Here is a 23,720-nt window from a genome sequence, read left to right on the forward strand (position 1 = left end):
GCTTAATAGAGATCTGGGAGCAACATCTGGCAACATGTCACCAGTTTTACCTAAACAAATTATTTTTATAACAGAATTTCCTGAATATTATATAATAATTTCAATAATTGTACAATAATGATGTGTCCTCATCAGCTGGCTCTGACATGACAGAATTTTGAGGCGTCTAACTGAATTGCTGTATGACTGTCATTGCTGACATTGTCATATAACATGTAAAATCTGCACATTTAGATGATACACACGTACTGTTTTTGGGCTATGAAATGTGCTGTCTCCAATGTTGATATAAATGAGTCATGGTTAGTAGAAATCGGCTTTCATGCGTGCGCACACACACACACACACACACACACACACAAATAGAAACACATCTCTGAAAAGTGGTGTTTAATCCCTGGCTCTGCTCTCACTTCTGTTGGCACAAATGACTCATTGGGTGTCTTATAGCACCACACACACTTCAGATCGTCAGCACTGTCGCATGTGCTTGGTTTCATTAATAGAGTCCACATTGGCTAGTTGTGCTCAGGTTTATTTGTTTATTCAGGTTATTTCTCTTTGCTGGTAGGGAATTCTGTAAGCTTTTGCTTCTGCTATGGATAAACAACTTTACTAGACTGAAATTCTTAAAGGCTTTTAAGATTACTCAATGTGATTGTGTGATTGCACAATTATGTACCAATTGTGTGTGTACTCAAACCTTCAAATCTACAATTTACCATTCACAAAGCTTTTCTCTTTTAGTACAGCAATACAGAACAAGGATCCTGGCCCATCCAAGTTCCTGCACAGCATGAGAAGATTTAAGTCATGATATTTAGTGCGTCAGTTCTGCCATAAACACAGAAGTAAATGGTACGCTTTAGTTAGCTTTTGCATGGAGGAAAGACTGCTTTGTTTCCGTCTTAAAACACCGCCTAGCCTGCGGATTCCTGAATCAGGCCTAATAGTTTTGAATATGATAAGTGTCTTAATCCTATGAGCTTTATAGAAGTAAAAGTTGAGACTTGTCCTGCATAGACACGCATGCACATACTTGTTCTGTGTATTTATCTCTTGCTGCTCTCTGATGATCTGCTGCAGCATTGATTTCAAGTACAATGTTCTCTGAACAAGCTACGCACACTTGATTATATAGTGAGTATCCAGGCCTCAACATGAAGCCAGTCCTCCAGACTTTCCCAGGTTTTTTTTCTCCCAATCAGTCTTGTTTTAATTTTGTGGTGTCCTCACCATCTGGGAGGCTGTAAACACCTCTGACAAGATGTGTATATCTAAGCTAAGGTCACGTTCAGCACAAGTAGCATTGCATATTGTATGCAGTTGTGGAAGAGTATTGACTAATTATACTAAATGACTGTTATAATTGTACCATCCTGTAAGCTGATGGGTTCCCTTTTGGGTCTGGTTCCTCAAGTTTTCTGCATGTTGTCTCAGGGAGATTTGTCTCTGGGAGATTGCCCGTTATTAGGGGTACATTTTTTTAAATCAATGCCCGGATCTCTGTGAAGCTGCTTTGCGACACTGGTTATTGTTAAAACGTTCCCTCCAGGATTTTGCAATTTCAGAGTTAATACAAAATCAAGTAAATTTATAATATTCAGAGGAATTTTTTGCAGTTTTTCAAAATTATAACAGATTTTCTGCATTTTTGGACCAAGACCTGTTGAGTGACATAATCAAAGCACAAATTCAGCCAAAGCCCTTTGATTCATGTACATGTACAAGTCCATGTATAAGGCTACATACTGTATGTGTCTTCACTGGGAGTAGTTTAAAAGAAGAATCCTGTGCTTGTAGTTTTGCCCTTAGAGTAGTTTTCTGAGCAGAATTGACCGTTTTCGCCCGCACTCACAATCTACTCTCTTGGAGGAAATCATGGAGGGACTGTTAACGTCTCTTTATAAATAAATTAAATATAACTTGGCACTTCACAGACATGCGACCACACAGATAACTAATTTAGCAACTGAGGAATGAATGGTGTAATTCCTTCCTAAGGACCATATGTATGGATTCCTCTGAGGAGATTAACCTTGGATTCCAGCTGTAGGATCACCTCTGCAAAACTGAGCAATGGTTTTACTTGGTGTGACCCAACACTGGACTCCTTACTTGTTTGGCTCATTCTACTATGGGAGGATTGATGTGCTTTTAAGTAATATTGGTATCATGGGTATGGGAATAGTAGTTCACTGTTTCCATGTGTTGGAGAGAAGAATGAATGTGGATGAGCCACAAAGGGTCACCTCTGGTGTTGAAGTTGCTCAGCTGACACCATCACTGGCTGAGTTTGCTGAGGAAATATTTGCATGGCAGGGTCATTAGAGAGAGAGGAGCTTTTGCCCCCATTGTTGACCTAGCTAGAACTGTGTGTATGGTCTGAATCATGCAATTCTCCCACAATTCTCTGTTTGTGTGTTTTTGGACTTTTAGGCAGAAATTCACAAGGGGATTTATAGAAACTTTGATTTATGCTCAATAGTCAGTAGAAACGCACGGAAAGTTAAGCGGGCGCTTAATTGATTTTCTGGATGGTTTGTTCAGTTTGCATATCTGAGGTTGCCAGGTTTTTCTTGATTAAAGACCAATTCTTGGTTGTTTGGTTGGTTGTTTTAAAAGGAGTGGATAAGAAATCGTTTTCTTTTAAGCCATAAGAATCAGATGATATACTGATAAAGCGTTTTTTTCCTCAGAGCAGTATAGGGTTAATTGCAGAAAGTTTAGGCTAATACAATATAATATTTTCTGAGGCAAGTAGTGAAGGTTCAAATAAACATTTAAATACACCAAATATGTTGGTTATTTTCAGGAATAGTTCTAGTAATGATGAAGCTAATTTTGTTCTTCTGATTTGTCATAGTTTTGCAATCTAGGACCCATATTAAATGGCTGCTAATAGAATAGAAGTTTGGTACCGCCGTAATGTCTAGCAGATGCCAATAATAACAGGGACACAGAGTCCTGCGAATAAAGCTGACCCCACCCACGTTTTCCCCTATTATGAACTAGACGTGGACGCCGTGATTTCATTTTCCAGAGACAAAAGTGCTTTGAAGTTTCGATCAGTGAATACATTAACACAAACATGGGAGATAAGAGGGTTCTGGTCCATTTTTGGCTTTGTAGGCAAGCATTAGTGTTTTGAATCTGATGTGCGCAGCTACCTTAAGGCAGGGTAGGGCATTTCCAGGAGGCACACTCTGTTTGATGATGCCAGAGGCTTAATGAGGGTAAAATGCTGCAAATTATGAAGCATGAAATTGACTTATATGATTACTTGTTTCCTCATGTAATAGTTAATATTAATAATTAATGTATTTTACATGAACAATGAAATAGTGTGGCGTTAAAATTAATTAAGCTCCCAACTGGAATGGCCATTATACAAGGAAACACAAGATCACTTCATATACTTTTGCCACCATTTAATCCTGAAATAGTTGGATATTTTCTTCAGAATAACAGATTGATTATCTTTTGTACCTTCTCTCTCCCACTGCAGTTCCTGCACAGAGCTCAGATGCAGACACCTCGACCTGCTCTTCCCACCAATGCTCCCTCACTCCGACCTGGCTCTCAGACCCCCACGGCCACTGCTGTCTATCCCGCTAACCAAACTATCATGATGACCATGACTCCAATGCCCTTTCCTTCAGCACAAACGGCTCAGTACTACATCCCTCAGGTACCTGAACCCCAATCTCCTTTGAGCACTGCCTTACATGTACAGTACTGCTCTAGAACAGTCTATTTAGTCATTAAGGTCATTTCACTATTTCTTTAGTTCTTTGCATACATTACTTTTCCACGACAAGTAAAAGAACGTTAATTTTAATCCCAGATTTAGCAAGATTTTTAATTGATATGTAATCTAAAGTTGTCTTGTCTTTCATACAGTGAATCTACATCCTTACCATTTAGCTAATGTTTCTTTATAGGGTGCAGGGAAGAGCTGTTTAAATTAAAGACATAAAATTAAGCAATTCATATAAATAATAAAACTTCTCTGACGTGTGAGACATTTGGGGAGGTTTTGTCTTCAGTTACATGTCTTCACAGCATGAGATCAAGTTTACAGCTCAGCACATGTACAGAAACATTAGGCATGATTGAACTTGTACCCATTATTGTGCTGTAAGGGGCGGGCTCTTACACAAGATGATGGAAATAATTCAGTTAACATAACATTACTTACATACAAGTGAGTGTGGGAGATTTTACCCAAGCATTATATAACTGCTGCTCTTGTCCAATAGATGTAGTACCTATATCACCACCATGTAATTGACTTCTTGGAGGCTATTTCTAATTGAAATAGTGTAACTTTGGACAGGCCTTGCCTAACCGGGATTCCTTCCTTGTAATCCTCAGTATCGACACAGTTCACCATATGTTGGACCTCCACAGCAGTTCTCTGTCCCTCCTCCTGCTTCTGGAACCTTTTACCCTGGCCCTGGCCCAGGAGAATACTCTGCACCCTACGGTTAGTGCAGAACTGAACTGTACCCTTCAATAGTCTGTCTTACACTCAGCTGGTTTCAGTCACGTGCAGTTGTTTTTCTGTTCATCGGATGATGGCAGCACTGACTGATCTCTAACCACATTCCTGAACCATATCCTCAGTAGCTGTTTTGATCAGTGAGTCATATGAAATAATGATGTGTCTCGTTTTTTTACTGTATCTTCTCATGTCTCACTTTTAACAACAGCTGCTCCGGGTCCAGCATATTTTCAAGGCCAGACTGTGTATCCCTCCTCAGCCCCAATTATAGTGCCTACACCGCCACAGCAGCTCCCACCAGCCAAACGCGAGAAGAAACAAGTGGGTTTTTCACAACTTGCACTTAATTATTCACAAGCAGTTAGAATTTAAAGTAGTCGTCTTGTAGCTATTACACTTTTTAGGTGCTTAACTATTGTATATACCAGTGTTGTTAAATTCTCAAATCTACTCAAATTATTTAGTAAATAAAGATTTTGAGTTGATCAATTGCTGTGGTGTTTGAAGTGAAAAGGTACTTAATCACCAGTTATATAGTTTTACCTCATCATCAAATATCAAAGGAAATAAATAGCATCGACCTATTTATCTAAATTAGGACAGACATAGTGAAATAGATAAATATGCTCTCAAAAATCATTTAAAGTCTGGCGTGCACTGGATAATCCTGATTCTGTACAGTGAATTTTTGCACATGACCATGATAAACAGAGTAAAGGCATAGAGAGGAGGAATGAATCCCAGTTCCTGCTTTAGTGATGATAATGACTGCACTTACTCTCTGTTCTCTCAGATCCGGATTCGGGACCCCAACCAAGGTGGGAAAGACATTACAGAGGAGATCATGGCTGGTAGTGGGAATACCACGCCCCCTGTGGGTCGTCCGAGCTCCACCCCAACCCCTCCACAGGTATGAACACCACTACAGGCTTTCTCACTGCAATGTACCTATTGTCTTTCTGCCAACTATTTTTTTCTGCAAATACAAAAAATTGTGTATTTAGCAGCCAATATTATAGCCTCTTCTGTTTATTGGCCCATTAAAGCATCTACAATACATTTATTGTCATTACACTGGTACGCTGCAATAAGTAGTTTAATCGCTCAACCCCCTATGTGTAAGGAACAAGCACAGGTATCACAGTGGAGGCCCAAATAGTACAGAGCACAGCCAGACACTGCAGTATTGACTGTGTCAACTTTAAATAGTAAATGTACTTATAGGCTTTACATGTAGATATGTTAGGAATTAAACGCACTCATTTAGATCCCAGTGATTTACTCGGTAATGTTATGAGCTTTAAGCATTCAATAGTAGTGTGGTATAAAGCTCTAAAAAATAAAGGGAGCTCTAAAAATATATATAGCTGTATAACTATGTTGTTTCTCACAGTAATATTAAAGGCAGGTTACTGAACAATAAAAAGTATATTACATTCAAGAAATGTTCTTGCACATTAGTCACAGCATTTGTGTGAATAACAGTTTTGCTATAATGTTAAACAGTGTTTTATGGTCAGCATGTATGTGGGAGGAGGCAAGCAGCTTAACAGCTTGGGTATAGAATTTAGTCCTCCATCTGCTAGATACAGTGAACTGGTACCTCCTTCCAAAAGGTGGTTTGATGTGGTCTACTCTTTGGCCCAGAGTAGACCACATCAAAATACCTGAGAGCCGGTCACTGACATTATTTTAGAACTTCAATATAGTGAATGTCATTTTAGTGGAAAAACAACAGAGTATTAACAGCTGTAGTTGTGACACACAAAATGCTCATTAACTTGTGCAAATTTTTAGAAAAAATTACATCAACTAACACTAGTTAGAGAGATTAAAAAGGATTTACTAATGGTTTTCCACGCTTAGGGGTGGGAAGCATTGGCACTGATTAGCTCTAGTAATGCTCTGATTAAAAAGTTGCTTTAGCCAGAACAAGTCCAGCTGTGTCTTAGTCTCTGCCCTCTGATTTGGTTCATAATGTCTAATGATATTAAATTACTGCAACAGTCTCTTGATATAAAGAATAAAATTGTTGGTAGCCACCCATTAAAGAAAGAAAAACACACAATGGCCACTGAAATAACTTGAAACTGCAAGTAATAATAAATAAAAATTTACTGAAAATTGACTAATGGAAAATCTATTTTTGCTTTTTGAGTTGTGGTTTAACAGAATCGTTTAGTAAATAAACTATTAAGTAGCCAAATGATGGTACTCCTAGAAAAGAGTGAAAATAATTTGACCGTAGGCTCACAGAAAGGTAAGGAGAGAGCCCTCAGGAGATTAGAAAGAAAATTATAGACAAACATATTACATGTAAAGGCTATAAGACCATCTCCAAGCAGCTTAATGTTCCTGTGACTACTGAGGTTTAAGGTCCATGGGACTGCAGCCAACCTCTATGGACATGGACACAAGAGTAAAACTGATAACAAATTGAAGAGACAGATCATATAAAAGATTTCCAAAGAGCCAAGGACAAAATGCAAAATGCATATTGACAAGCCACAAAGTCTCTGGGCAGATGAGACAAAATTGGGGCTTTTTGGCAAGGCACATCAGCTCTTTGTTTACAGACACAAAAATGAAGCATTCAAAGAAATAAACACAGTACCTACTGTGAAACATGGAGGAGGCTCGGTTATGTTCAGGGGCTGCTTTGCTGCATCTGGCACAAGATGTCTTGAATCTGTGCAGGGTAAAATGAAATCTAAAGTCTATTAAGGCATTCTGGAGCGAAATGTTCTGCCCAGTGTCAGAAAGCTTGGTCTCAGTTGCAGGTCATGGGTCCTCCAACTGGATAATGACCCAAAACATGTAGCTAAAAACATTTATTCTGAAGTGACCTTCTATGAGCACTGATCTAAATCCTATTGAACCACTGTGGAAAGAGCAGAAATGTGCAGTCCGGAGAAGGCACCCTTTAAACCTGAGATGGCTGGAGCAGTTTGCTCCCGAGTAGTGGGCCAAAATACCTGTCTGAAAGAAGTCTTATTGAGAGTTACAGAAATTGCTTGATTTCAGTGATTGCCTCAAAACGTTGTGCAACAAAATATTAAGTACCATCATTTTTGTCCAGGAAATTTCATTAGTTGTGGTTTATTTATTTATTTATTTATTTATTTATTTATTTATTCATTTTTTTAATGCTTCTGTTGAAACACAATTCAAATGTTTGCTTTTTATCAGTCAATTTTCAGTCATTTTATTTATTACTTTTGTCAGTTATTTCAGAGACTACTGTGGGATTTTCTTTCTTTAATGGAAGAGTACCAGCAATTTTGTCTGTGTATAGGTACAAGGTATATGCTTTTGCTATGTATTTTCACAGAAAATAGTGTGCTAACTTTGCACTTTATCTCTTTTTATTTATTCAATAAATTAATTTGCAGATATAGTCAGAAAATTTTGGCTCTTAGAATTGACCAAATACAGATGCTGTTGTCAGATGAAAGGAAATACTGTTTACCAGGAGCCACACCTCAAAATATGCTGAATGCCACGGTCAACTAATTAAACGTGTAGAATCAGGAATCAGATTTGTCCAGGGATAATACAGAGCTAGGAGACTCCAACACTTCTGCTGGAGTCTCTAAGCTCTGTATTATCTCTGGACAAATCTTGTAACCACAAATGCTGCCCAGAGACTTTTGATTGCCGACAATCTTAGTAGAAGGCACTTTTAGGAGTGTACCTGTCTAACGTGTCATGCCATACTGTTTCCTGCTGTTTGAGCATAGCAGCGAAGTGCCAGTCAGACACCAGAGCAGTTATACTACAACATGGACCCACCCTGCAGACTCAGTCCTGTGACTACAGATAGCAAACCCACTTTAGGTATGATGCACTGTCCTGTCTCTCCTCATACACTGAAGCACATGGGTGTGAATGATACAGAGCAGATTACTGATTTTCATATTTAGACTAATATTCATATTAACCTGACAATTATCTGATTTGCCTATGTATTTGTTTCTTTTTATTTTCCTCTAATCTCAATTATTGGACTTTTTGGTATTAGAAGACAAGCCCAGAGCTGATTTTGCTTCCCATAAATCTTCATCTCCTGGACCTTCAGAATCCTCTACAGAAAGGAGAGAAGCTCCCTCTCTTCCTATATCAAACTCTTCATCTCACACACAAACTGGAATGGCCTGCAATTCAACAGTTTCCTGTGACCCAGAAGAACTTTCTACAATTTCCACAGCTGTAGCACGATCCCCCATCCCTAAGGAGGAAGAAACTTTTTCAGAAGCTACACCTTCCCCTACAGCCACGTCCCCTTCTCCAGGAAAAGCAGTTAATGGTCTGTCTGAGTCACCGCCACCCTCTCCAAGCTGTGAGCAGGACATTCAGGTGCAAGAAGTGACCTTGACGAACACTGAAAATGAAGGACCAGTTTCACAAGAAGCAATTCAGGAAGAGCCCCCTGCCCCTGTGACCCAAATTTCAATCAGCCCAACCACCTTAATACCTTCGAATGCCATGTCTTCTGTAGTGCCGCCCCCTGGCCTGCCCTTATTAATTCAGCCTCCAAGCAGTGACATACACGAACAAGGCAAGGACTGTAGTCCTAATGATGTCCACCTCAAAGCTGAAACAACAGCACAGAGCTCTGATTGTTTATCAGAACCACATAGTCAAGCTAATTCCAGAAAAACAATGGCAACAGGTATGACCAATTTCTGTATTAGTTTGTATCATGACTGCCACGTTTTCTGCAGAAATGTGGTTAATGTAAAAAAAAAAAAAAAAAAAGGAGCCCCAAACATGCCACTTGTCTATGACTATAGCTTTTGTTGTGGGGTTGTTTAGGATGTTTTCATAAGTATGTAATGCAGTGTAATTGCTAACGCTTTTTTTTTTGTGTTGGGACAAGCTGCTTCTGTTGCACCAAAGGACTGGATCAAAGCAAATGAAGAAAATTCAGCTGTGGATATTTTACACAAGGAAAACAAGGTGTGTAGGTGTTTTGTGCTACTGTAACAGTACATAGACATGTAAAACTAATAGAACAGTTTCTAAATTTATTATTTAAAGGTGGATTAAAGAAATGTACGGTAGAAGATGAATGAATGAATGAATAAAGAAATGTAATTAATTTAATTGCCACAAAAACTCAAATTGTCCACATTAGAGATGCACGGATCAGCCCAGAGGTCACCCGAAAGCGATGATTCAAATAAATCCTCCACACGCCACACACCACCACCATCATTTTCTCTGAATAAAATATCTGCACCCAATCATCACATTACTGTACAATTTAATTTAACTTCATTCATGATATGGTCAATGGATGGTTCTTTAACAGTGCATTCGGTGCAGTTAACACGATCAGCGGGTAAAACAATACACTGGAAGGATGCTGCTTTTAAATGAACATTTATTTAGGAAACAAAAGGTGGTTCTTTTGGCCAGATTAAGCTACATTTTATTAATAGCATAAACACAGGCTTTACTTCCCTTTAGACTTTATCTGTCACCTTTTATAAACTTTGTTTCCTATATGTATGCTTCTCGAACACACCCTACAGTTCCTGGCAATAAACCTGGTTCTAATTCTGATTCTGAACTTCCAGAACAGGCGAGTTATGTTTCCCGATAACTCGTTGCTTATAGGCTACAGGACACACCATATATTTATAGCCCTACAACAAACCGTGTCCAGATTCAGGCGATTCTGCCGTGTCTCTAAAACACGGCGTGCTGCACTAAATGAGCGTTCGCTCGCACCGCTAGCTGCAGGAACGCCCAAGATTCTCCTAGTTAACCCGCTGCAGTCGTGAGAATCGAGCTTGTTTCTTCCAGACTAAATATCAGAGGGAAATTTGCTTTTAGAGTATGTAGTTAATATTTGCATCAGTAATGGCTTGTGCCTATCTTATCCACCTGAGTCCCATCCGAAATTAATCAAAATGTAATTTTTTATTACCAAACATGCGGTTTATGAACAGCGCCAGCGGATATAACAGCACATCACTAGTCCACATGATCAGAGCTATAAGCAGAGTTGCCAAAATAGCAGAAATGGCACACACACAGCTATGCAAATAATTCTATTACTAGGAAATAGAAAGTAGGAAGCTTAGTATAGATTTTCTTTTTAAAGATGTGGCTGTATTAGTATATTTTGTCTGGCACACTGTAGAAGTAGAAGATTTAAAAAATAGTGCATTGTACATGAGTAATTGCTTCTTCACTAGGTGAAGCTAGTTTTAAAGCTATGCTCAACAGCTTTGGTGCAGAAGTGAAATGAAACTGACTGACCTCACATCTAAAGCAACTGATTAAGATTGTGAACCTGCATCTGTCTGGCATTAGCTGTAGCTTTCTGTAGTTTTCCTGTTGAGTTAGTTTACCAAGTACTATCCTGTATTATTTTTCTTTTTAAAACAGTAATAGAAATGGAAGTGAGCAATGTGAAAAATTAGACTCCTTTCATCAGTCATTGAGGTGCAAAGAAGTTGACGGAGCAGAAAAGTTGTTTTTGCAGCAAGTAGTGACTTCCTGATTATGTTGGCTTTGTAGAAGACAACATTCTGTTTTCCTATTTAAGCTTGGACAAAAATTTATCAAGAGTAACTCCTCCTAGGGCTTTCGAGCCATATGCACCAAATATGTCGTAGATGCTGGTCTGAAGTTTGTTGCTATTACTTTTCTAAGCGATCCGAGTACCGGTACTTCTGGTACCGGGTCTCAAAGTGGCCTTTTTTCCCATAGACTCCCATTATAAAATTTGGAGGTTTATAACTCGGCAAGCTTTCCAACTATCTACACCAAACTCGGCCAGCTCCTTTAGGGTGAGACTCTGAACACAGTTTTAAATTGGTGTACCGACTGGCCTTCTGGTTGTCCTGCAGCCCTGCCCCAAAAATATGCAAAATCAAAAATGAGCACAACATGGACATGTGACATATCAAAACACTCAGCCCAATGAGGGAAACTTCCTCAAGAGTATTCAGATGATGTCACATGCTTGTCTCCACTTGCCTCCAAATGTTTTGGCACCCTAGCTTTCTGTCCATTTACATCTAAAAGTAAAACTGTCCCTTATGTCCGCTCGCCTCCATAAAGCACCGGCCTTTGCGAATACTTGCTTCATCAAAGCCAACATCAAAGTTTGTCACGACAAACTTTACAGATCTAGTTCTTATTTGTAAATTTAAAGTAGCCAACATCGGCCAGTTCTTTTGAAGCCCCACCTACCTGATAACCCGGTGTCATTCTTTCAAACCAAGTTGACTGTCTTTAATGTTTCCTCAGTGTTTTCTGCCTCCCATTTGAAAGCTGTACCTTTTTTTCATTATTATTATTTGTTAGGAATCCACTACGGATGGCTCGGCTGCAGAAGAGGTCTGTAGACCAGCCTCAGAGATGAGAAATGGCTTCTCTCCGTCTTGCTTTCCAGAGGAGAATGGAGAAACAGAAACAGAACCACTGAAAAATGGAGATGTACACATGTTAGAAACTGAGCTCATGGATAACACTGTCACTCCTGAGGAGGAGGAGAAGGCCACTTCAGGGCCTTTATTAGCTATAGAGGAAGGTAAAGATATGACAGACACTCACTATTTGGGAGATTTGCAGATGCTGGTATCTTTAGGAAAACAGTTGGTAACTGTTCATTTCATTTCTTTGTCTCACTGCAGTTTTGCTTTCTCAATCTGTTTCAGTGCTCATGCAGCCCTATGGGAAAATACAGTATGACCGGGACTTCCTGTTGGGCTTCCAGTTCATGCCAGCATGTGTGCAGAAGCCAGAGGGATTACCTCAAATCAGTGATGTAGTTCTGGATAAGGTGAGTGCTTGTTGGAATCTAGACATTCTGTATAATATCTCCACTGAAGTGGTTTTGAGCTCATATTTGGTCTTTCAAAGTGTTTTCATTTTCTTTTGTTTTACATGAACAAGCCACTTATTTTAAATACAACCCCTAGACACTAGATGTAGCTGCTCTTGACCGCTGACTCTTGACTTCGAGCTCCGAGTAAAAAGCTGACCAAATATTTGATGTCGTGACCTTTGAAACTCTGGCTGAGCCACCTCAGTGACATAAGACATAATAATTTACACATTTGACATAATGACATAATAATTTACACATTTGCATGTAACAGCAGCAGTATTTTCTGGTTACATTCTTTTCTCACCTTTATGTGATCTGATTTAGTTTGTGTAATTTAATTATTTGGAGCCTCAAATTGAATGAAAAATTGTTTGTTCTGGATTTCTGCATAGTCTTTCAGTGTTGCAATATACAATGTCCCTCATTTCCTACAGGCTGAAAAATGAGCCTGTGGCGAATGACCTACCATTTCATGTCTGTCTCCATTGGGCACACTTGGTTCACAACCCTCAGACATCCTGTTTCCATTAAAATTGCATTAAGGTTACATCACACTTAACCGGGATGCTAACAGAGGAGGGAATATAAATGCATGCTTTTGTGTAATATTTGATTTCACAAGATAGCCTACTTTCTTTTATGAGCTGAGGCACAGCAGTGGCTTTTGTGCATAATAGTGAAGTAACATTTTGGGTTCATTCTGTTGCCTGCTAGAATGAATCCTTTTGTTTCGGTTGCAGATGAGTTTCGATATTAGGTGTAACTTTGCATGTGTGGTGGCTTGATCGGACCGTGTCACTGTTATGGTTTGTTAAAATACCTTGTTGCCAACACCAAAAATTTGTTTTGTTGTTACTTCAAACTTCTAGATGGGTGCTGCTGAATTTGTGCATTAACCTAAACACAGATTTATGTGTCCTGTGATTAATGTATAAGGTTCAGCTTCTAGTTGGAATTACTGTACTTGTCACAGTGTGGTGCAAATCACAGGACATGTGGTTTTTCATTTATTTTGATGAGGTACAGGAGCTCAGTTTGCCCCCTGCTGGTAAAGACATGTCTCATGCTCTCATTTCAGATTAACCAAACTAAATTACCAACAAGGCCAGTGGACACACGGCTGCTCTCGAGAGGGCCAGACTTCACTCCAGCATTTGCTGACTTTAGCAGGCAGTTACTAGTAGGACGGGGAGCACCAGTGAGTGATGCAAGCACACCACTTTTCTTATCTCCAGTGTATACACACGCACACACACACAGATTCAGTCATGTACACTACGTGATGTTTATGTAGAAAATTCTACTGATTGTTCATGTTCCTCATTGCATAAACTCAAATTCTTTACTTTCATCCCTCTTTGTTAGCTCCTCAGCTTGCCTGCCTGGAGGCCTCAGCCTCGCAAGATCATCATGAATGTTTCTGTGAATGAGGTGCAGCTGCAGAAGGCTGAGAATGCTTGGAAGCCTGGCATGAAGAGAGAAAGTGTCACAGAGGACCTGGAAACTCAGAAAACACAGGTAGAAACGTGCAGTAAACATCTGCTACGGATTGAAATGTGTTTTAGTTCAGAATCAGTGTTGTATAAAGTACTAGAAAGCAATACTTGAGTAAAAGTACAAGTATCGTACTAGAAAAAGACTTTGGTAGAAGTGAAAGTTACCTTTTAGAATATTACTCAAGTAAAAGTCTTAAAGTATCTGATATGTACTGTACTTAAGTATCAAAAGTAATTTTCTGATATTTAATGTACTTAAGTATTTGACGTAAAAGTAAAAAGTAAAATTTCAGTGATTTTCAGTAGGCATAAGAGCAGGGGCGGTTCTAGGATTTCATCTTTAGGGGTTTTAGCCCTCAGTGAGAATTTACAACAAGAGTTTTATATATTATATGACTACATAGTAAGCCAAAAGTTATGGTATTATTTAATGGCAAAAGTGGACACCAAAATTTTATGCATAATGTAATGATGTCAGTCTTGAATCAAATCAGTTCATGTATGTGTGCATTCTTTACAAACAGTGTGTCCAATGAATGCAGTCATTAATAAAAACAAATATTCACAAGACAAAGAACAAATCAATAAATGTTATTTTTATTTAGAATTGAATGGGTTGTTTGCATTAATATTTTGTTTGTGCTATCAACTCTGGTAATAAGAATAGTGAAATCTCACTGCTTTTGGTTGCCGTCTTTGCAGCTTTCTGCCGAATAACGTTATAGCTAAATGCCTCCAGCTCTGACTGCGTGTGCCTGTGCTTCTCCATAGAGCGTGCGGAGCTGCGTAATGCAATATAGGAGCAGTTATTCGCTAAACCTCCCTTATTGCAGTCGCACACATTTCTTTTGTGTAGTGTTTTCTGTGGTGATTTTATTTTGTAGTAACGAGTAACGAAGATGCTTAGTGGAAATATAACTGAGTAAAAGTATCCATTTTATTTAGGAAATGTAGTGGAGTAAAAGTGAAAGTTGGCATAAATTTAAATAGCGACGTAAAGTACAGATACGTGAAATTTCTACTTAAGTACAGTAACAAAGTATTTGTACTCCGTTACATTACAACACTGTTCAGAATCATGCAACTAATGAAGACGTCCCTTTTTCCCCCTCTTGAACTTTGAGCAAGCTACTATATAAATACTTTTTTTCCTTATACAAAAAAGGCAGAATAGTTTCACTCCGTACTTCACCGGTTTATGTTATGTCTCCTAAGGAGCAAGTGTTTTGTTTTGACTGTAAATGTTTACTTAGCTTTATTTCATCGCTGTTTGTTTTCATGTCTCTGCTGCAGGAACTTTTCCGGAAGGTGCGCAGCATCCTGAATAAACTGACACCCCAGATGTTCTCACAGCTGATGAAGCAGGTGACGGACCTCACCATAAACACAGAGGAGAGGCTTAAAGGAGTCATCGACCTGGTGTTTGAAAAGGCCATTGACGAGCCCAGTTTCTCTGTAGCCTACGCCAACATGTGCCACTGCCTGGCTTCAGTACGAGCTTGACAGCATGATTATTTTTCAATTATTGATGTCTGCATTTTATCTGGCATCTCGAATGAAAAGATCTAAATTGTGTTTTGATGTACCTGCAGCTGAAGGTGCCAATGGCAGATAAACCTGGCACTACTGTTATCTTCCGGAAGTTGCTGCTGAACCGCTGTCAGAAAGAATTTGAAAGGGACAAAATGGATGATGCTGTGTTTGAGAGGAAGCAGAAGGAGCTCGACTGTGCAACATCAGTATGTGTCTATTATTATCTGTCTAGACTCTTTAGACGTTTCACTGCACCTATAATATACGTAATACTTAATATATACAATACTACAATAGTAAGTAAAGAAGGCTTCACTATCAGAATCAAAAAAGAGCTTTACTGTCAAGTAAGCTTGCGAATAGAAGGAATTTGTTTGTGTCATACACTTCCAGTACACAGAGACAACTCCACTGACTATAAAAATAAGATGAGAATAAAAATAAATGAATAAAAATACACACATGTAAGTACAAATGGACAAAAACATGGTGAAAAAAGTTTGTACAGTTGTGATGTAGATGATGGATTGGAATAGAATGAGATGCAGGGATTTACTAGGATGGAAGTGGTAAAAACTGAATATGATTATGTTGGCTTTGTAGAAGCCAACATTCTGTTTTCCTATTTAAGCTTAGACAAAAATGTATAAAATTTAATGCGGCCTAGAGCTTTCGAGCCACATGAAGCAGATTCGGATATGTTGTAGACCCTGGTCTGAAGTTTGTTGCTATTTTCTAAGCAATCCGAGTGGCCTTTTTTCCCCCCATAGACTCCCATTATAAAATTTGGAGGTTTATAACTCAGCAAGCTTTTGAAATATCTACACCAAACTCGGCCAACTCCTTTAGGGTGAGACTCTGAACACAGTTTTAAATTGGGGTACCGACTGGCCTTCTGGTTGTGCCGCAGCCCTGCCTCCAACATATACAAAATCAAAAAACATTTTACAACATGGACATGTGACATCAAAACACTCAGCACAATGAGGGGAACTTCCTCACATGTATTCTGATGACGTCACATGAAAATAAAAAATTAGCACAACATGAACATGTGACCTAACAAAACACTCAATGAGGGGAACTTCCTCAGGAGTATTCGAATGACGTCACATGCTCGTCTCCACTTGTCTCCAAATGTTTTGGCACCCTATCTTTCTGTCCACTTGCCTCCAAAAGTAACACTGACCCTTATGTCCACTCGCCTCCAAAAAGCACCGGCCTTTGCAAATACTTGCCTCGTCAAAGCCAACATCAAAGTTGGTCGCTACGAACTTTACAAATCTAGTTGCACATTGTTATTGTGTAATGGGGAAATTTCTGAAGCTCTGAATCACCAGCCAAATGGTAAAAGTTCAAAAAGCAGATGACTTGGATGTAAGAGCTACAGAGAGATTTTCTGAGCCCTTTTCCTCACTCTGGTTGTATACAGTTCTTGCAGGGTGGACAGGGGAGCACCAATAATCCTTTCAGCAGTCCGGACCATTCTCTGATGTCTTCTGATGTCTGATTTTGTAGCTGGGCCAAACCAGACAGTTATTGTTGTGCACAGAAATGACTCGATGACTGCTGAGTAGAACTGATTCAGAAGCTCCTGTGGCAGCTTAAGCTTTCTCAACTGGTTAAGGAAGTACATCCTTTGTTAGGCCTTTTTTACAATGGCGTTGATGCGAGAGTCCCACTTCAGATCCTGGTAGATGGTAGAGCCCAGGAACTTGAATGCCTTCACTACAGCCACAGTGCTGTCCATGATGGTGAGTGGGGTGAGTGCAGAGGAGTTACTCCGGAAGTACACGATCATCTCTACTGTTTTGAGCGTATTGAGCTCCAAGTTGTTGTGACTGCACCAGCTCTTCAACCTCCTGTTGTGTCTCTCCTTGATGAGGTTGATGACTGTAGCGTCATCTGCAAACTTCAGGAGCTTGACAGAGGGGTCATTAGAGGTGAAATCACTGGTGTACAAGGAAGAAGAGCAGTGGGGAGAGAACACAACCTTAAGGTGCGCCAGTGTTGGTGGAGTGTTAATTTGACATGAATGAGATTCCCAAGTTTACTGCATCATCCACAGACCTTTTTGCTCGATAAGCAAACTGCAGGGGGTCCAGTAAAGGTGCAATGAAGTCTTTCAGATAAGCCAGAACCAGTTTATCGAACGACTTCATGAAGACAGACGACGTCTACAGTCCTGTTATCTTAGGTTTCTTTGGGACGGGGATTATGGTTGACTGTATGAAGTTACCGTCTCAGTGAGCTTGTTCAGATCGTTGGCACCAGCTTTAAAAACACTGTTGTAAAAAAAAAAAAAAAAAACAGGCTTGTAAAAGTCACTCTGTATCGCTGAACCATCTCTTTACAGTCTTTACCATGTGTTTTAACAGGTGTCAGTTTTAGTGTTTGTCGGTTGGAATAAGATGAACCAGGCAGTGACCAGAGAGACCCAAAGCTGCCCGTGGGGCTGAGCGATGTGCATTCTATATTGTGGTGTAACAATGGTCCAGTATATTACTGTCTCTGTTGGGACATGTAACATGCTGTCTTTTTTCTCTTTCTCAGTTCACAGGAGAGATTTGCTTTATTAAAGTCCCCAAGAATTATTATAACAGAGTCCGGGTGTTATTGTTCTGTCCCTATAATCTGATCAGCAAGTTTTTGTAAAGCCAGGCTCATGTGCACTTGTGGTGGAACGTAAACACAACGAGTGCTTCTAGATCTGGACAGCATATCTTCAACACTGTTCTATCTGTACACCACCCGTTACTGATGTAGAAGCATGTCCCGCCGCCCCATTGATTCTTGGTTTGGCAGATGTAGCGCGTTGTCCGGCGCGGCGTCGTTCAGCCAGGTTTCCGTGAAACGTAGTGTAGTAGCAGAGTGTAAAAAATCCATATTTGTCTGGGAGAGCAGAAGCATTTGATCGGCGCCGCCGTTCAGCAGAATGTCTGAATAATCGAAAACCAGTAGGAGATTTTGTGCTGTATTCTGCCGTTTGATACAGTCTGATTGTTTGATAAAATAAAAAAAAAAAAACAGGAAAAACGAACAAACACTGTGTATGCTTAGTGAGCCACCAAGCATCTCTGCTGCTTCCTTCCCTCTTTACTATTCTCTCTACTGTAATTTATACACATTTACTGAGAGGTTGTATATGAATGGGTTTGGGATCTTTCTGCCATTTTTGCATGTAAAACAGTAAACGCGAACTATAATTGCAGTTAGTGGCTAAAGTTATAAGATGGGATTTGAAGAAACCACAGACCACATGCCGTGCCATTAGACTAAGCAGCCGTTCAAGCCAGTTATCTTGGTTTGTTTTACAGTGTAATAAATTTATATCCAGATTTTAACTGCATATGTTTATGCTTTAAGTAGTTTCACAGCTCTTATTTATTCTTCCAGACCAGTGAAAAGGAGCGCCTGCAGGAAGAGCTGGAGGAGGCGAAGAATAAAGCCAGACGACGCTCCACTGGCAACATCAAATTCATCGGTGAGCTGTTTAAGCTCCGCATGCTAACAGAGGCCATCATGCATGACTGCGTGGTGAAGTTGCTGAAGAACCATGATGACGAGAGCCTCGAGTGCCTCTGCAGGCTTCTTACTACCATCGGTAAAGACCTGGACTTTGAGAAGGCCAAGGTAACTCAGCACTTTTGAGGCTTTATAACGGTCAGTAAGTCCTCAATCAGTGGAGAGTCCCCAGGTCCGAGGACGTTGCAGTTATCATGACAAGCAATGGCTTATTTATAAGGTTAATAAGGAAGCTGAAAAAAGTATTTAAATAAATCTAAAGTTCGGATTTTTTAATTACAGTTTTGTCACATTAAAAAAAGTAAATGTATTAAATAGAACAGGAAAAAATACATTTATTATTATTATTATTATTATTATTATTATTATTATTATTATTATTGAGCTTGCTGATTAAAAAAAGTCAGAAGCCTAAAGAACATTCCAAAAAAGTCAAATCTCAGAAATACTGATTTTAATCCAATTTTGATGAAAGAAACTTTCAGATTGGTGGAGCATTTAGCTTTGTTGAAATTGGTTGAAATTGCTTGTTAATGAGTAAAAAAAGAAAAATGAATTAGGTAATGGCAGTTAAAGCATTTGTTTTACTCGTATCTAATTTCATAGAGTGATGATTAATGTATGTCCAGTGTAATGATTAGGAAATATTTGATCTGTTAGGCTACTCTAATCATTACCAGCTAACAGTCTACACCTTCTGGTCAGAAAGCCACAGTATCGAATGCAATTCAGCTTTCTTACACATGTAAAACTCCTCCTCAGGAAACTGCCAAGACATTCATTGGCTGAATTTTGTGTAAGTAAACACACATCTCTGGATTTTGTGTGGTTTCCCGGGCCTGAGAAGAACAGAAAAGCTTTAGATGCACCTACCTTATTTATTTATTTAATTATTTATTTGCTCTACGGCTCTTTTCTTCATTTCACGTTGTGCTCATGTGTGAAAGCATGGCAGATGGCTGTGATTGGCTAAGTTGACACTGTATATTTTTCCTTAGGAAAGTATGGGTGGGGTTATGACTTGTAAGTTTATGGGTGTTTTCTTGCTGAGGCAATGTGTAAGACTATATACCCCAAGCAAGATGTTTCCCAGATGAGAAAAAGTTTGAAAGTCCGTAGCTGTCTCACTATCTTGGTCAGTGAAGTCACTGTTTGAGGACGATTATTCTTTAGGATTTTCTTTTTGAGAAGCTACGTTCTAGAAATTCATTTTTTTATTTATTTAAAACAATTGATTTTACTTAGAAGTCCTCGGCGGCCAAGCAACATTCCATATCATAGAGACAGGAAATCAGATACAGGACGGAGAATCAGCGAGTGGTTTGTGGCATTTTGTTTGTATTTTGTAAAGAAATTGCTTGTGACAAAGTCTGGCTAGGGGGGTAGGGAGGGTGTGTGTGTGTGTGTGTGTGTGTGTGTTGTATGTGTAAACTGACTGTAGTCGGCCCAGTAAGTGTTTTTGATTAGCTTTTGCTCTGTGTGCTTGAATAGCCTCGCATGGACCAGTATTTCAACCAGATGGAGAAAATTGTCAAAGAGCGCAAGACATCGTCTCGAATCCGATTCATGCTACTGGACGTGATCGACCTGAGACTGGTGTGTTTGTTTTTGCTGTTCATATGTTTAATGTGTCCTTACTTAACTGTACATGTTACTGAAATTCCTTTATATCTGTGCTTTTAGCATAATTGGGTGTCACGCAGGACTGATCAGGGCCCCAAAACCATTGAGCAGATCCATAAAGAGGCCAGGATCGAGGAACAGGAGGAGCAGAGGAAGGTTCACCAGCAATTATTGTCCAAGGATAAAAGGAGGCCAGGTAAGTTGAAAAGGAGGCCAGGTAAAATTTCCCACTTAAACTAAACCATGTAACATAAACCTGTCCTCAACTCATTTTATTTAAGAACATATGAACATTTAAACTTGGCTTAAATGCTTGGGGTTTTTTTTTCAACCCATGGCCTCATTATGTTAGTTTCTATTAGTTTTAGAACTAATTTTAATTAGCATTTCAAACTGTACTTCAACCAGGTTAGTTATATACTTATTTACTTACTCAGTCACACATTTACCCTGTAAAACAAGTAGAAAGCTGGAGCTAGTATTCGTTTCCTGTGCACCGTGTTTGCTTTACTTTAATCTTTCCCTGGTGAAATCGGTGCAAGACTGAACAATAAAACAGCAGGCATGCCAGATTCTAACTTCATGAATGAAGTTATAAAGCAGTAGTTGTAAAAATGTCATTATGGTGTTTACAGAACCGAGGGAACAGCGCGGACTGAGAGAAGAGACTTGGAGCACTGTACCAGTGACCAAGAACAGCAGGACCATAGATCCCTCAAAGATTCCTAAGATCTCCAAGGTCTGTTCATCATTTACCCAGTCTTGTCATGCACACAACACTAGTTCAGCAGCTCTGTGGAATATGAATGATAACCTAATTATGAAACAAAATAAAGGTGATGTGATGTGAAGAACTAAAGCCACAGATAAATAAAATATAATATCCACATATAAAACAGGGTATTAAAATCAATACATGAGGTTTATATCGGTTTTGCCACATGGAGATGAGGACGATCCTGAAAGCATAATATGAAATTACAGTGATTCTGTATGTTGTATGGTTCATGCATGGGTAAACGCTAAATAATCTCCTGCGAATGGGAGCACTTTTATAACTGAAATCTCTGTTTATTCAAAATCTGCATACAAAATAGTGCCTTTGGGAAAATTTCTCTGCTTATGAGACAGCATTTAAGCACATACACAAATCAATCCTTCACTTTCCCAGTTACATATGAAAACTTATACATTCGTATCTTGTGTGGAAATTTGTATCAAACTATTAAAAGTAATAAATACGTTAATTATTTCATGGAGAGTAATGTTTTTGGATAAATAAATTCTAATGTTTTATAAATAACATTTTTGTAGTATTAGGAGGCACATTGCTGTTTATACTGAATACGGACTTTGTGATTAGATGAAAGAACAAATGCAAATTTAATCTGTTACATATTTCTGTCTTTTCTCTTTCAGTCTCAGTTTGATGATAAGATCCAGCTGGGACCCAGGGCTCAGCTTAGCTGGGTGAAGGGCAGCAGTGGTGGAGCCAAAGCCAGCAATTCAGGTGAGTATCTGCCTACTTTTAGAGACAGACAGGTCTTTAATTAAACAGTGTTAGTGTTTTTGATGGTCTTATTTATCCTTTCTTGTATGGGTGCTTGCAGAGTCACACTCAAGTAGCAGCAGCAGTCTGAACCGCTACTCAGCTCTGCAGTCGTCCACATTGCCCTCAGCCCAAACCTCTGACCCAGACTCCAGACGGCCTCTAGCAAGGTAACAACTCCCCAATCACCAGTTAAATCACATTTATTAGAAAAATGGATGCTTCTGGTTTGTAATTTCACACGATTAAATAAGCTAAAAAAGCAGAAATTGTCTGACAGGAGTGTCCATTTTAAATGAGACTGGAAAATGCGTTTTCCAAGTGTAGAAATCATCAAATTCATCCCATCAACCAAATTCATCCAAATGAGTCTATTTTTGTGATTTTTCACATCTGCCCAAATAAAGTGCACAAAGCTCACAACTCATTTATACCTACGTTAAATACGTGTATATACGATTATACCAGAAATTCTTAGCTTCATTAGAAATATCAGCTTTCTGAAAAGAACTTCTTGTGACTGAAATGTTTCACCTTCATCTTGCCATGAAAGTATAAGTCTAAAACCAAGTGCTGATGTGTGTAAAAGTGAATCTTCTGCTGATTTTATCATATCATATGCCACTTCTTGCTGTTTGTCCATTGCTGAATGATTAACAGTTGTTCTATATACCTGGTGTTTATCTACCAGACAACATTGAACAGGTAGAGCACAGTGATGTGGGTGGTAGGATTAACATATGGCTCGGTGCAATATATATTTAATTTATTAAAATGTTTTTATCATTAATTGATTCTATTTTTTGGCAAGCAGACGATGGCGGCATTCTGCCTCAAACTTTAAAGAGTTTCCTGTTTGCCAGCAATTGACTAGATTGAGATTATAGATCATCTGATTTAACTCTTCTTTACTGAGTTTGTAGGACAGCTTTTGTGTTCTTTATAATACCACAATCAGCCAGCTGGCATGTTGAAATCTCTGCATTTTTTTTTATTATTGCAGTAATTGTGAGCATTGGTGTGGTTTCTTATGTCTTGTTTGTCTTCATTATTACCGAATTAAAAATAGCTCAGCCTTTTATGTGTCCGTGTCGTTCTCAGCCGAGGCAGCTGTGGTCGGGAGCGAAGTGAGAAACATCAGAGTTCAACTCCCTCCAGGCTCCTCAATCGTAGTAGCAGCAATAAGGAGCTGGTGGAGAGTGTGGCTGCTGAGGAGCCATGCAGAGACACACAAGTCACACCCTGCAAAGCAAGTGTGTCTGAGGAACCAAGCAACACTGAGCACAGCCAGTCCCAGGATCCTTGTGAGATAACACACACACACACACTCCTCTGCTCAAGCATACGCACAGTATTTCTTATCTATTTCGACACATGCCACCTTTTCAAGACACTAGCTACCATGAATTCCTGTGGTTGTGGTATTCCCCTAAATTTTCTGCAGGTTCATTGGCACATTGCTGCAGTTAATTTAACTGAATGATTTATTGCACACTCAAATCCACAAATCGTCAGACCATAGAATCTATAGTATTAGGCAAAAGTCTTACACACTATTTTAGTACTACTGATTCTCACATTCACTTTATGATTTCTCAATTACAGGGTAAATATATAAAGCTTTATATTTCAAAGAAT

The 23,720-nt window shown here is 39.1% G+C and overlaps 1 protein-coding gene across 3 annotated transcripts in view; it reads left to right on the forward strand.

Moving 5' to 3' along the window:
- The window catches only part of eif4g3a (eukaryotic translation initiation factor 4 gamma, 3a), a 53,723-nt gene that overhangs the window by 23,444 nt on the left and 6,559 nt on the right, over nucleotides 1-23,720 (forward strand). For all 3 annotated transcript variants that reach the window (XM_060857732.1, XM_060857733.1, XM_060857734.1), the window contains 20 exons: nucleotides 3,509-3,691; nucleotides 4,378-4,489; nucleotides 4,716-4,828; nucleotides 5,301-5,417; nucleotides 8,248-8,344; nucleotides 8,529-9,179; nucleotides 9,387-9,466; nucleotides 11,831-12,056; nucleotides 12,184-12,308; nucleotides 13,435-13,554; nucleotides 13,722-13,874; nucleotides 15,146-15,343; nucleotides 15,445-15,591; nucleotides 18,782-19,018; nucleotides 20,402-20,506; nucleotides 20,594-20,729; nucleotides 21,169-21,272; nucleotides 21,953-22,043; nucleotides 22,144-22,252; nucleotides 23,184-23,386. In XM_060857732.1, the coding sequence (XP_060713715.1) occupies nucleotides 3,509-3,691; nucleotides 4,378-4,489; nucleotides 4,716-4,828; nucleotides 5,301-5,417; nucleotides 8,248-8,344; nucleotides 8,529-9,179; nucleotides 9,387-9,466; nucleotides 11,831-12,056; nucleotides 12,184-12,308; nucleotides 13,435-13,554; nucleotides 13,722-13,874; nucleotides 15,146-15,343; nucleotides 15,445-15,591; nucleotides 18,782-19,018; nucleotides 20,402-20,506; nucleotides 20,594-20,729; nucleotides 21,169-21,272; nucleotides 21,953-22,043; nucleotides 22,144-22,252; nucleotides 23,184-23,386 (3,307 nt within the window). The remainder of the gene's footprint in view (nucleotides 1-3,508; nucleotides 3,692-4,377; nucleotides 4,490-4,715; nucleotides 4,829-5,300; nucleotides 5,418-8,247; nucleotides 8,345-8,528; nucleotides 9,180-9,386; nucleotides 9,467-11,830; nucleotides 12,057-12,183; nucleotides 12,309-13,434; nucleotides 13,555-13,721; nucleotides 13,875-15,145; nucleotides 15,344-15,444; nucleotides 15,592-18,781; nucleotides 19,019-20,401; nucleotides 20,507-20,593; nucleotides 20,730-21,168; nucleotides 21,273-21,952; nucleotides 22,044-22,143; nucleotides 22,253-23,183; nucleotides 23,387-23,720) is intronic.

The sequence above is a fragment of the Tachysurus vachellii genome, chromosome 22, assembly GCF_030014155.1.
Source record: "Tachysurus vachellii isolate PV-2020 chromosome 22, HZAU_Pvac_v1, whole genome shotgun sequence".
Taxonomy (NCBI): Eukaryota; Metazoa; Chordata; class Actinopteri; order Siluriformes; family Bagridae; genus Tachysurus; species Tachysurus vachellii.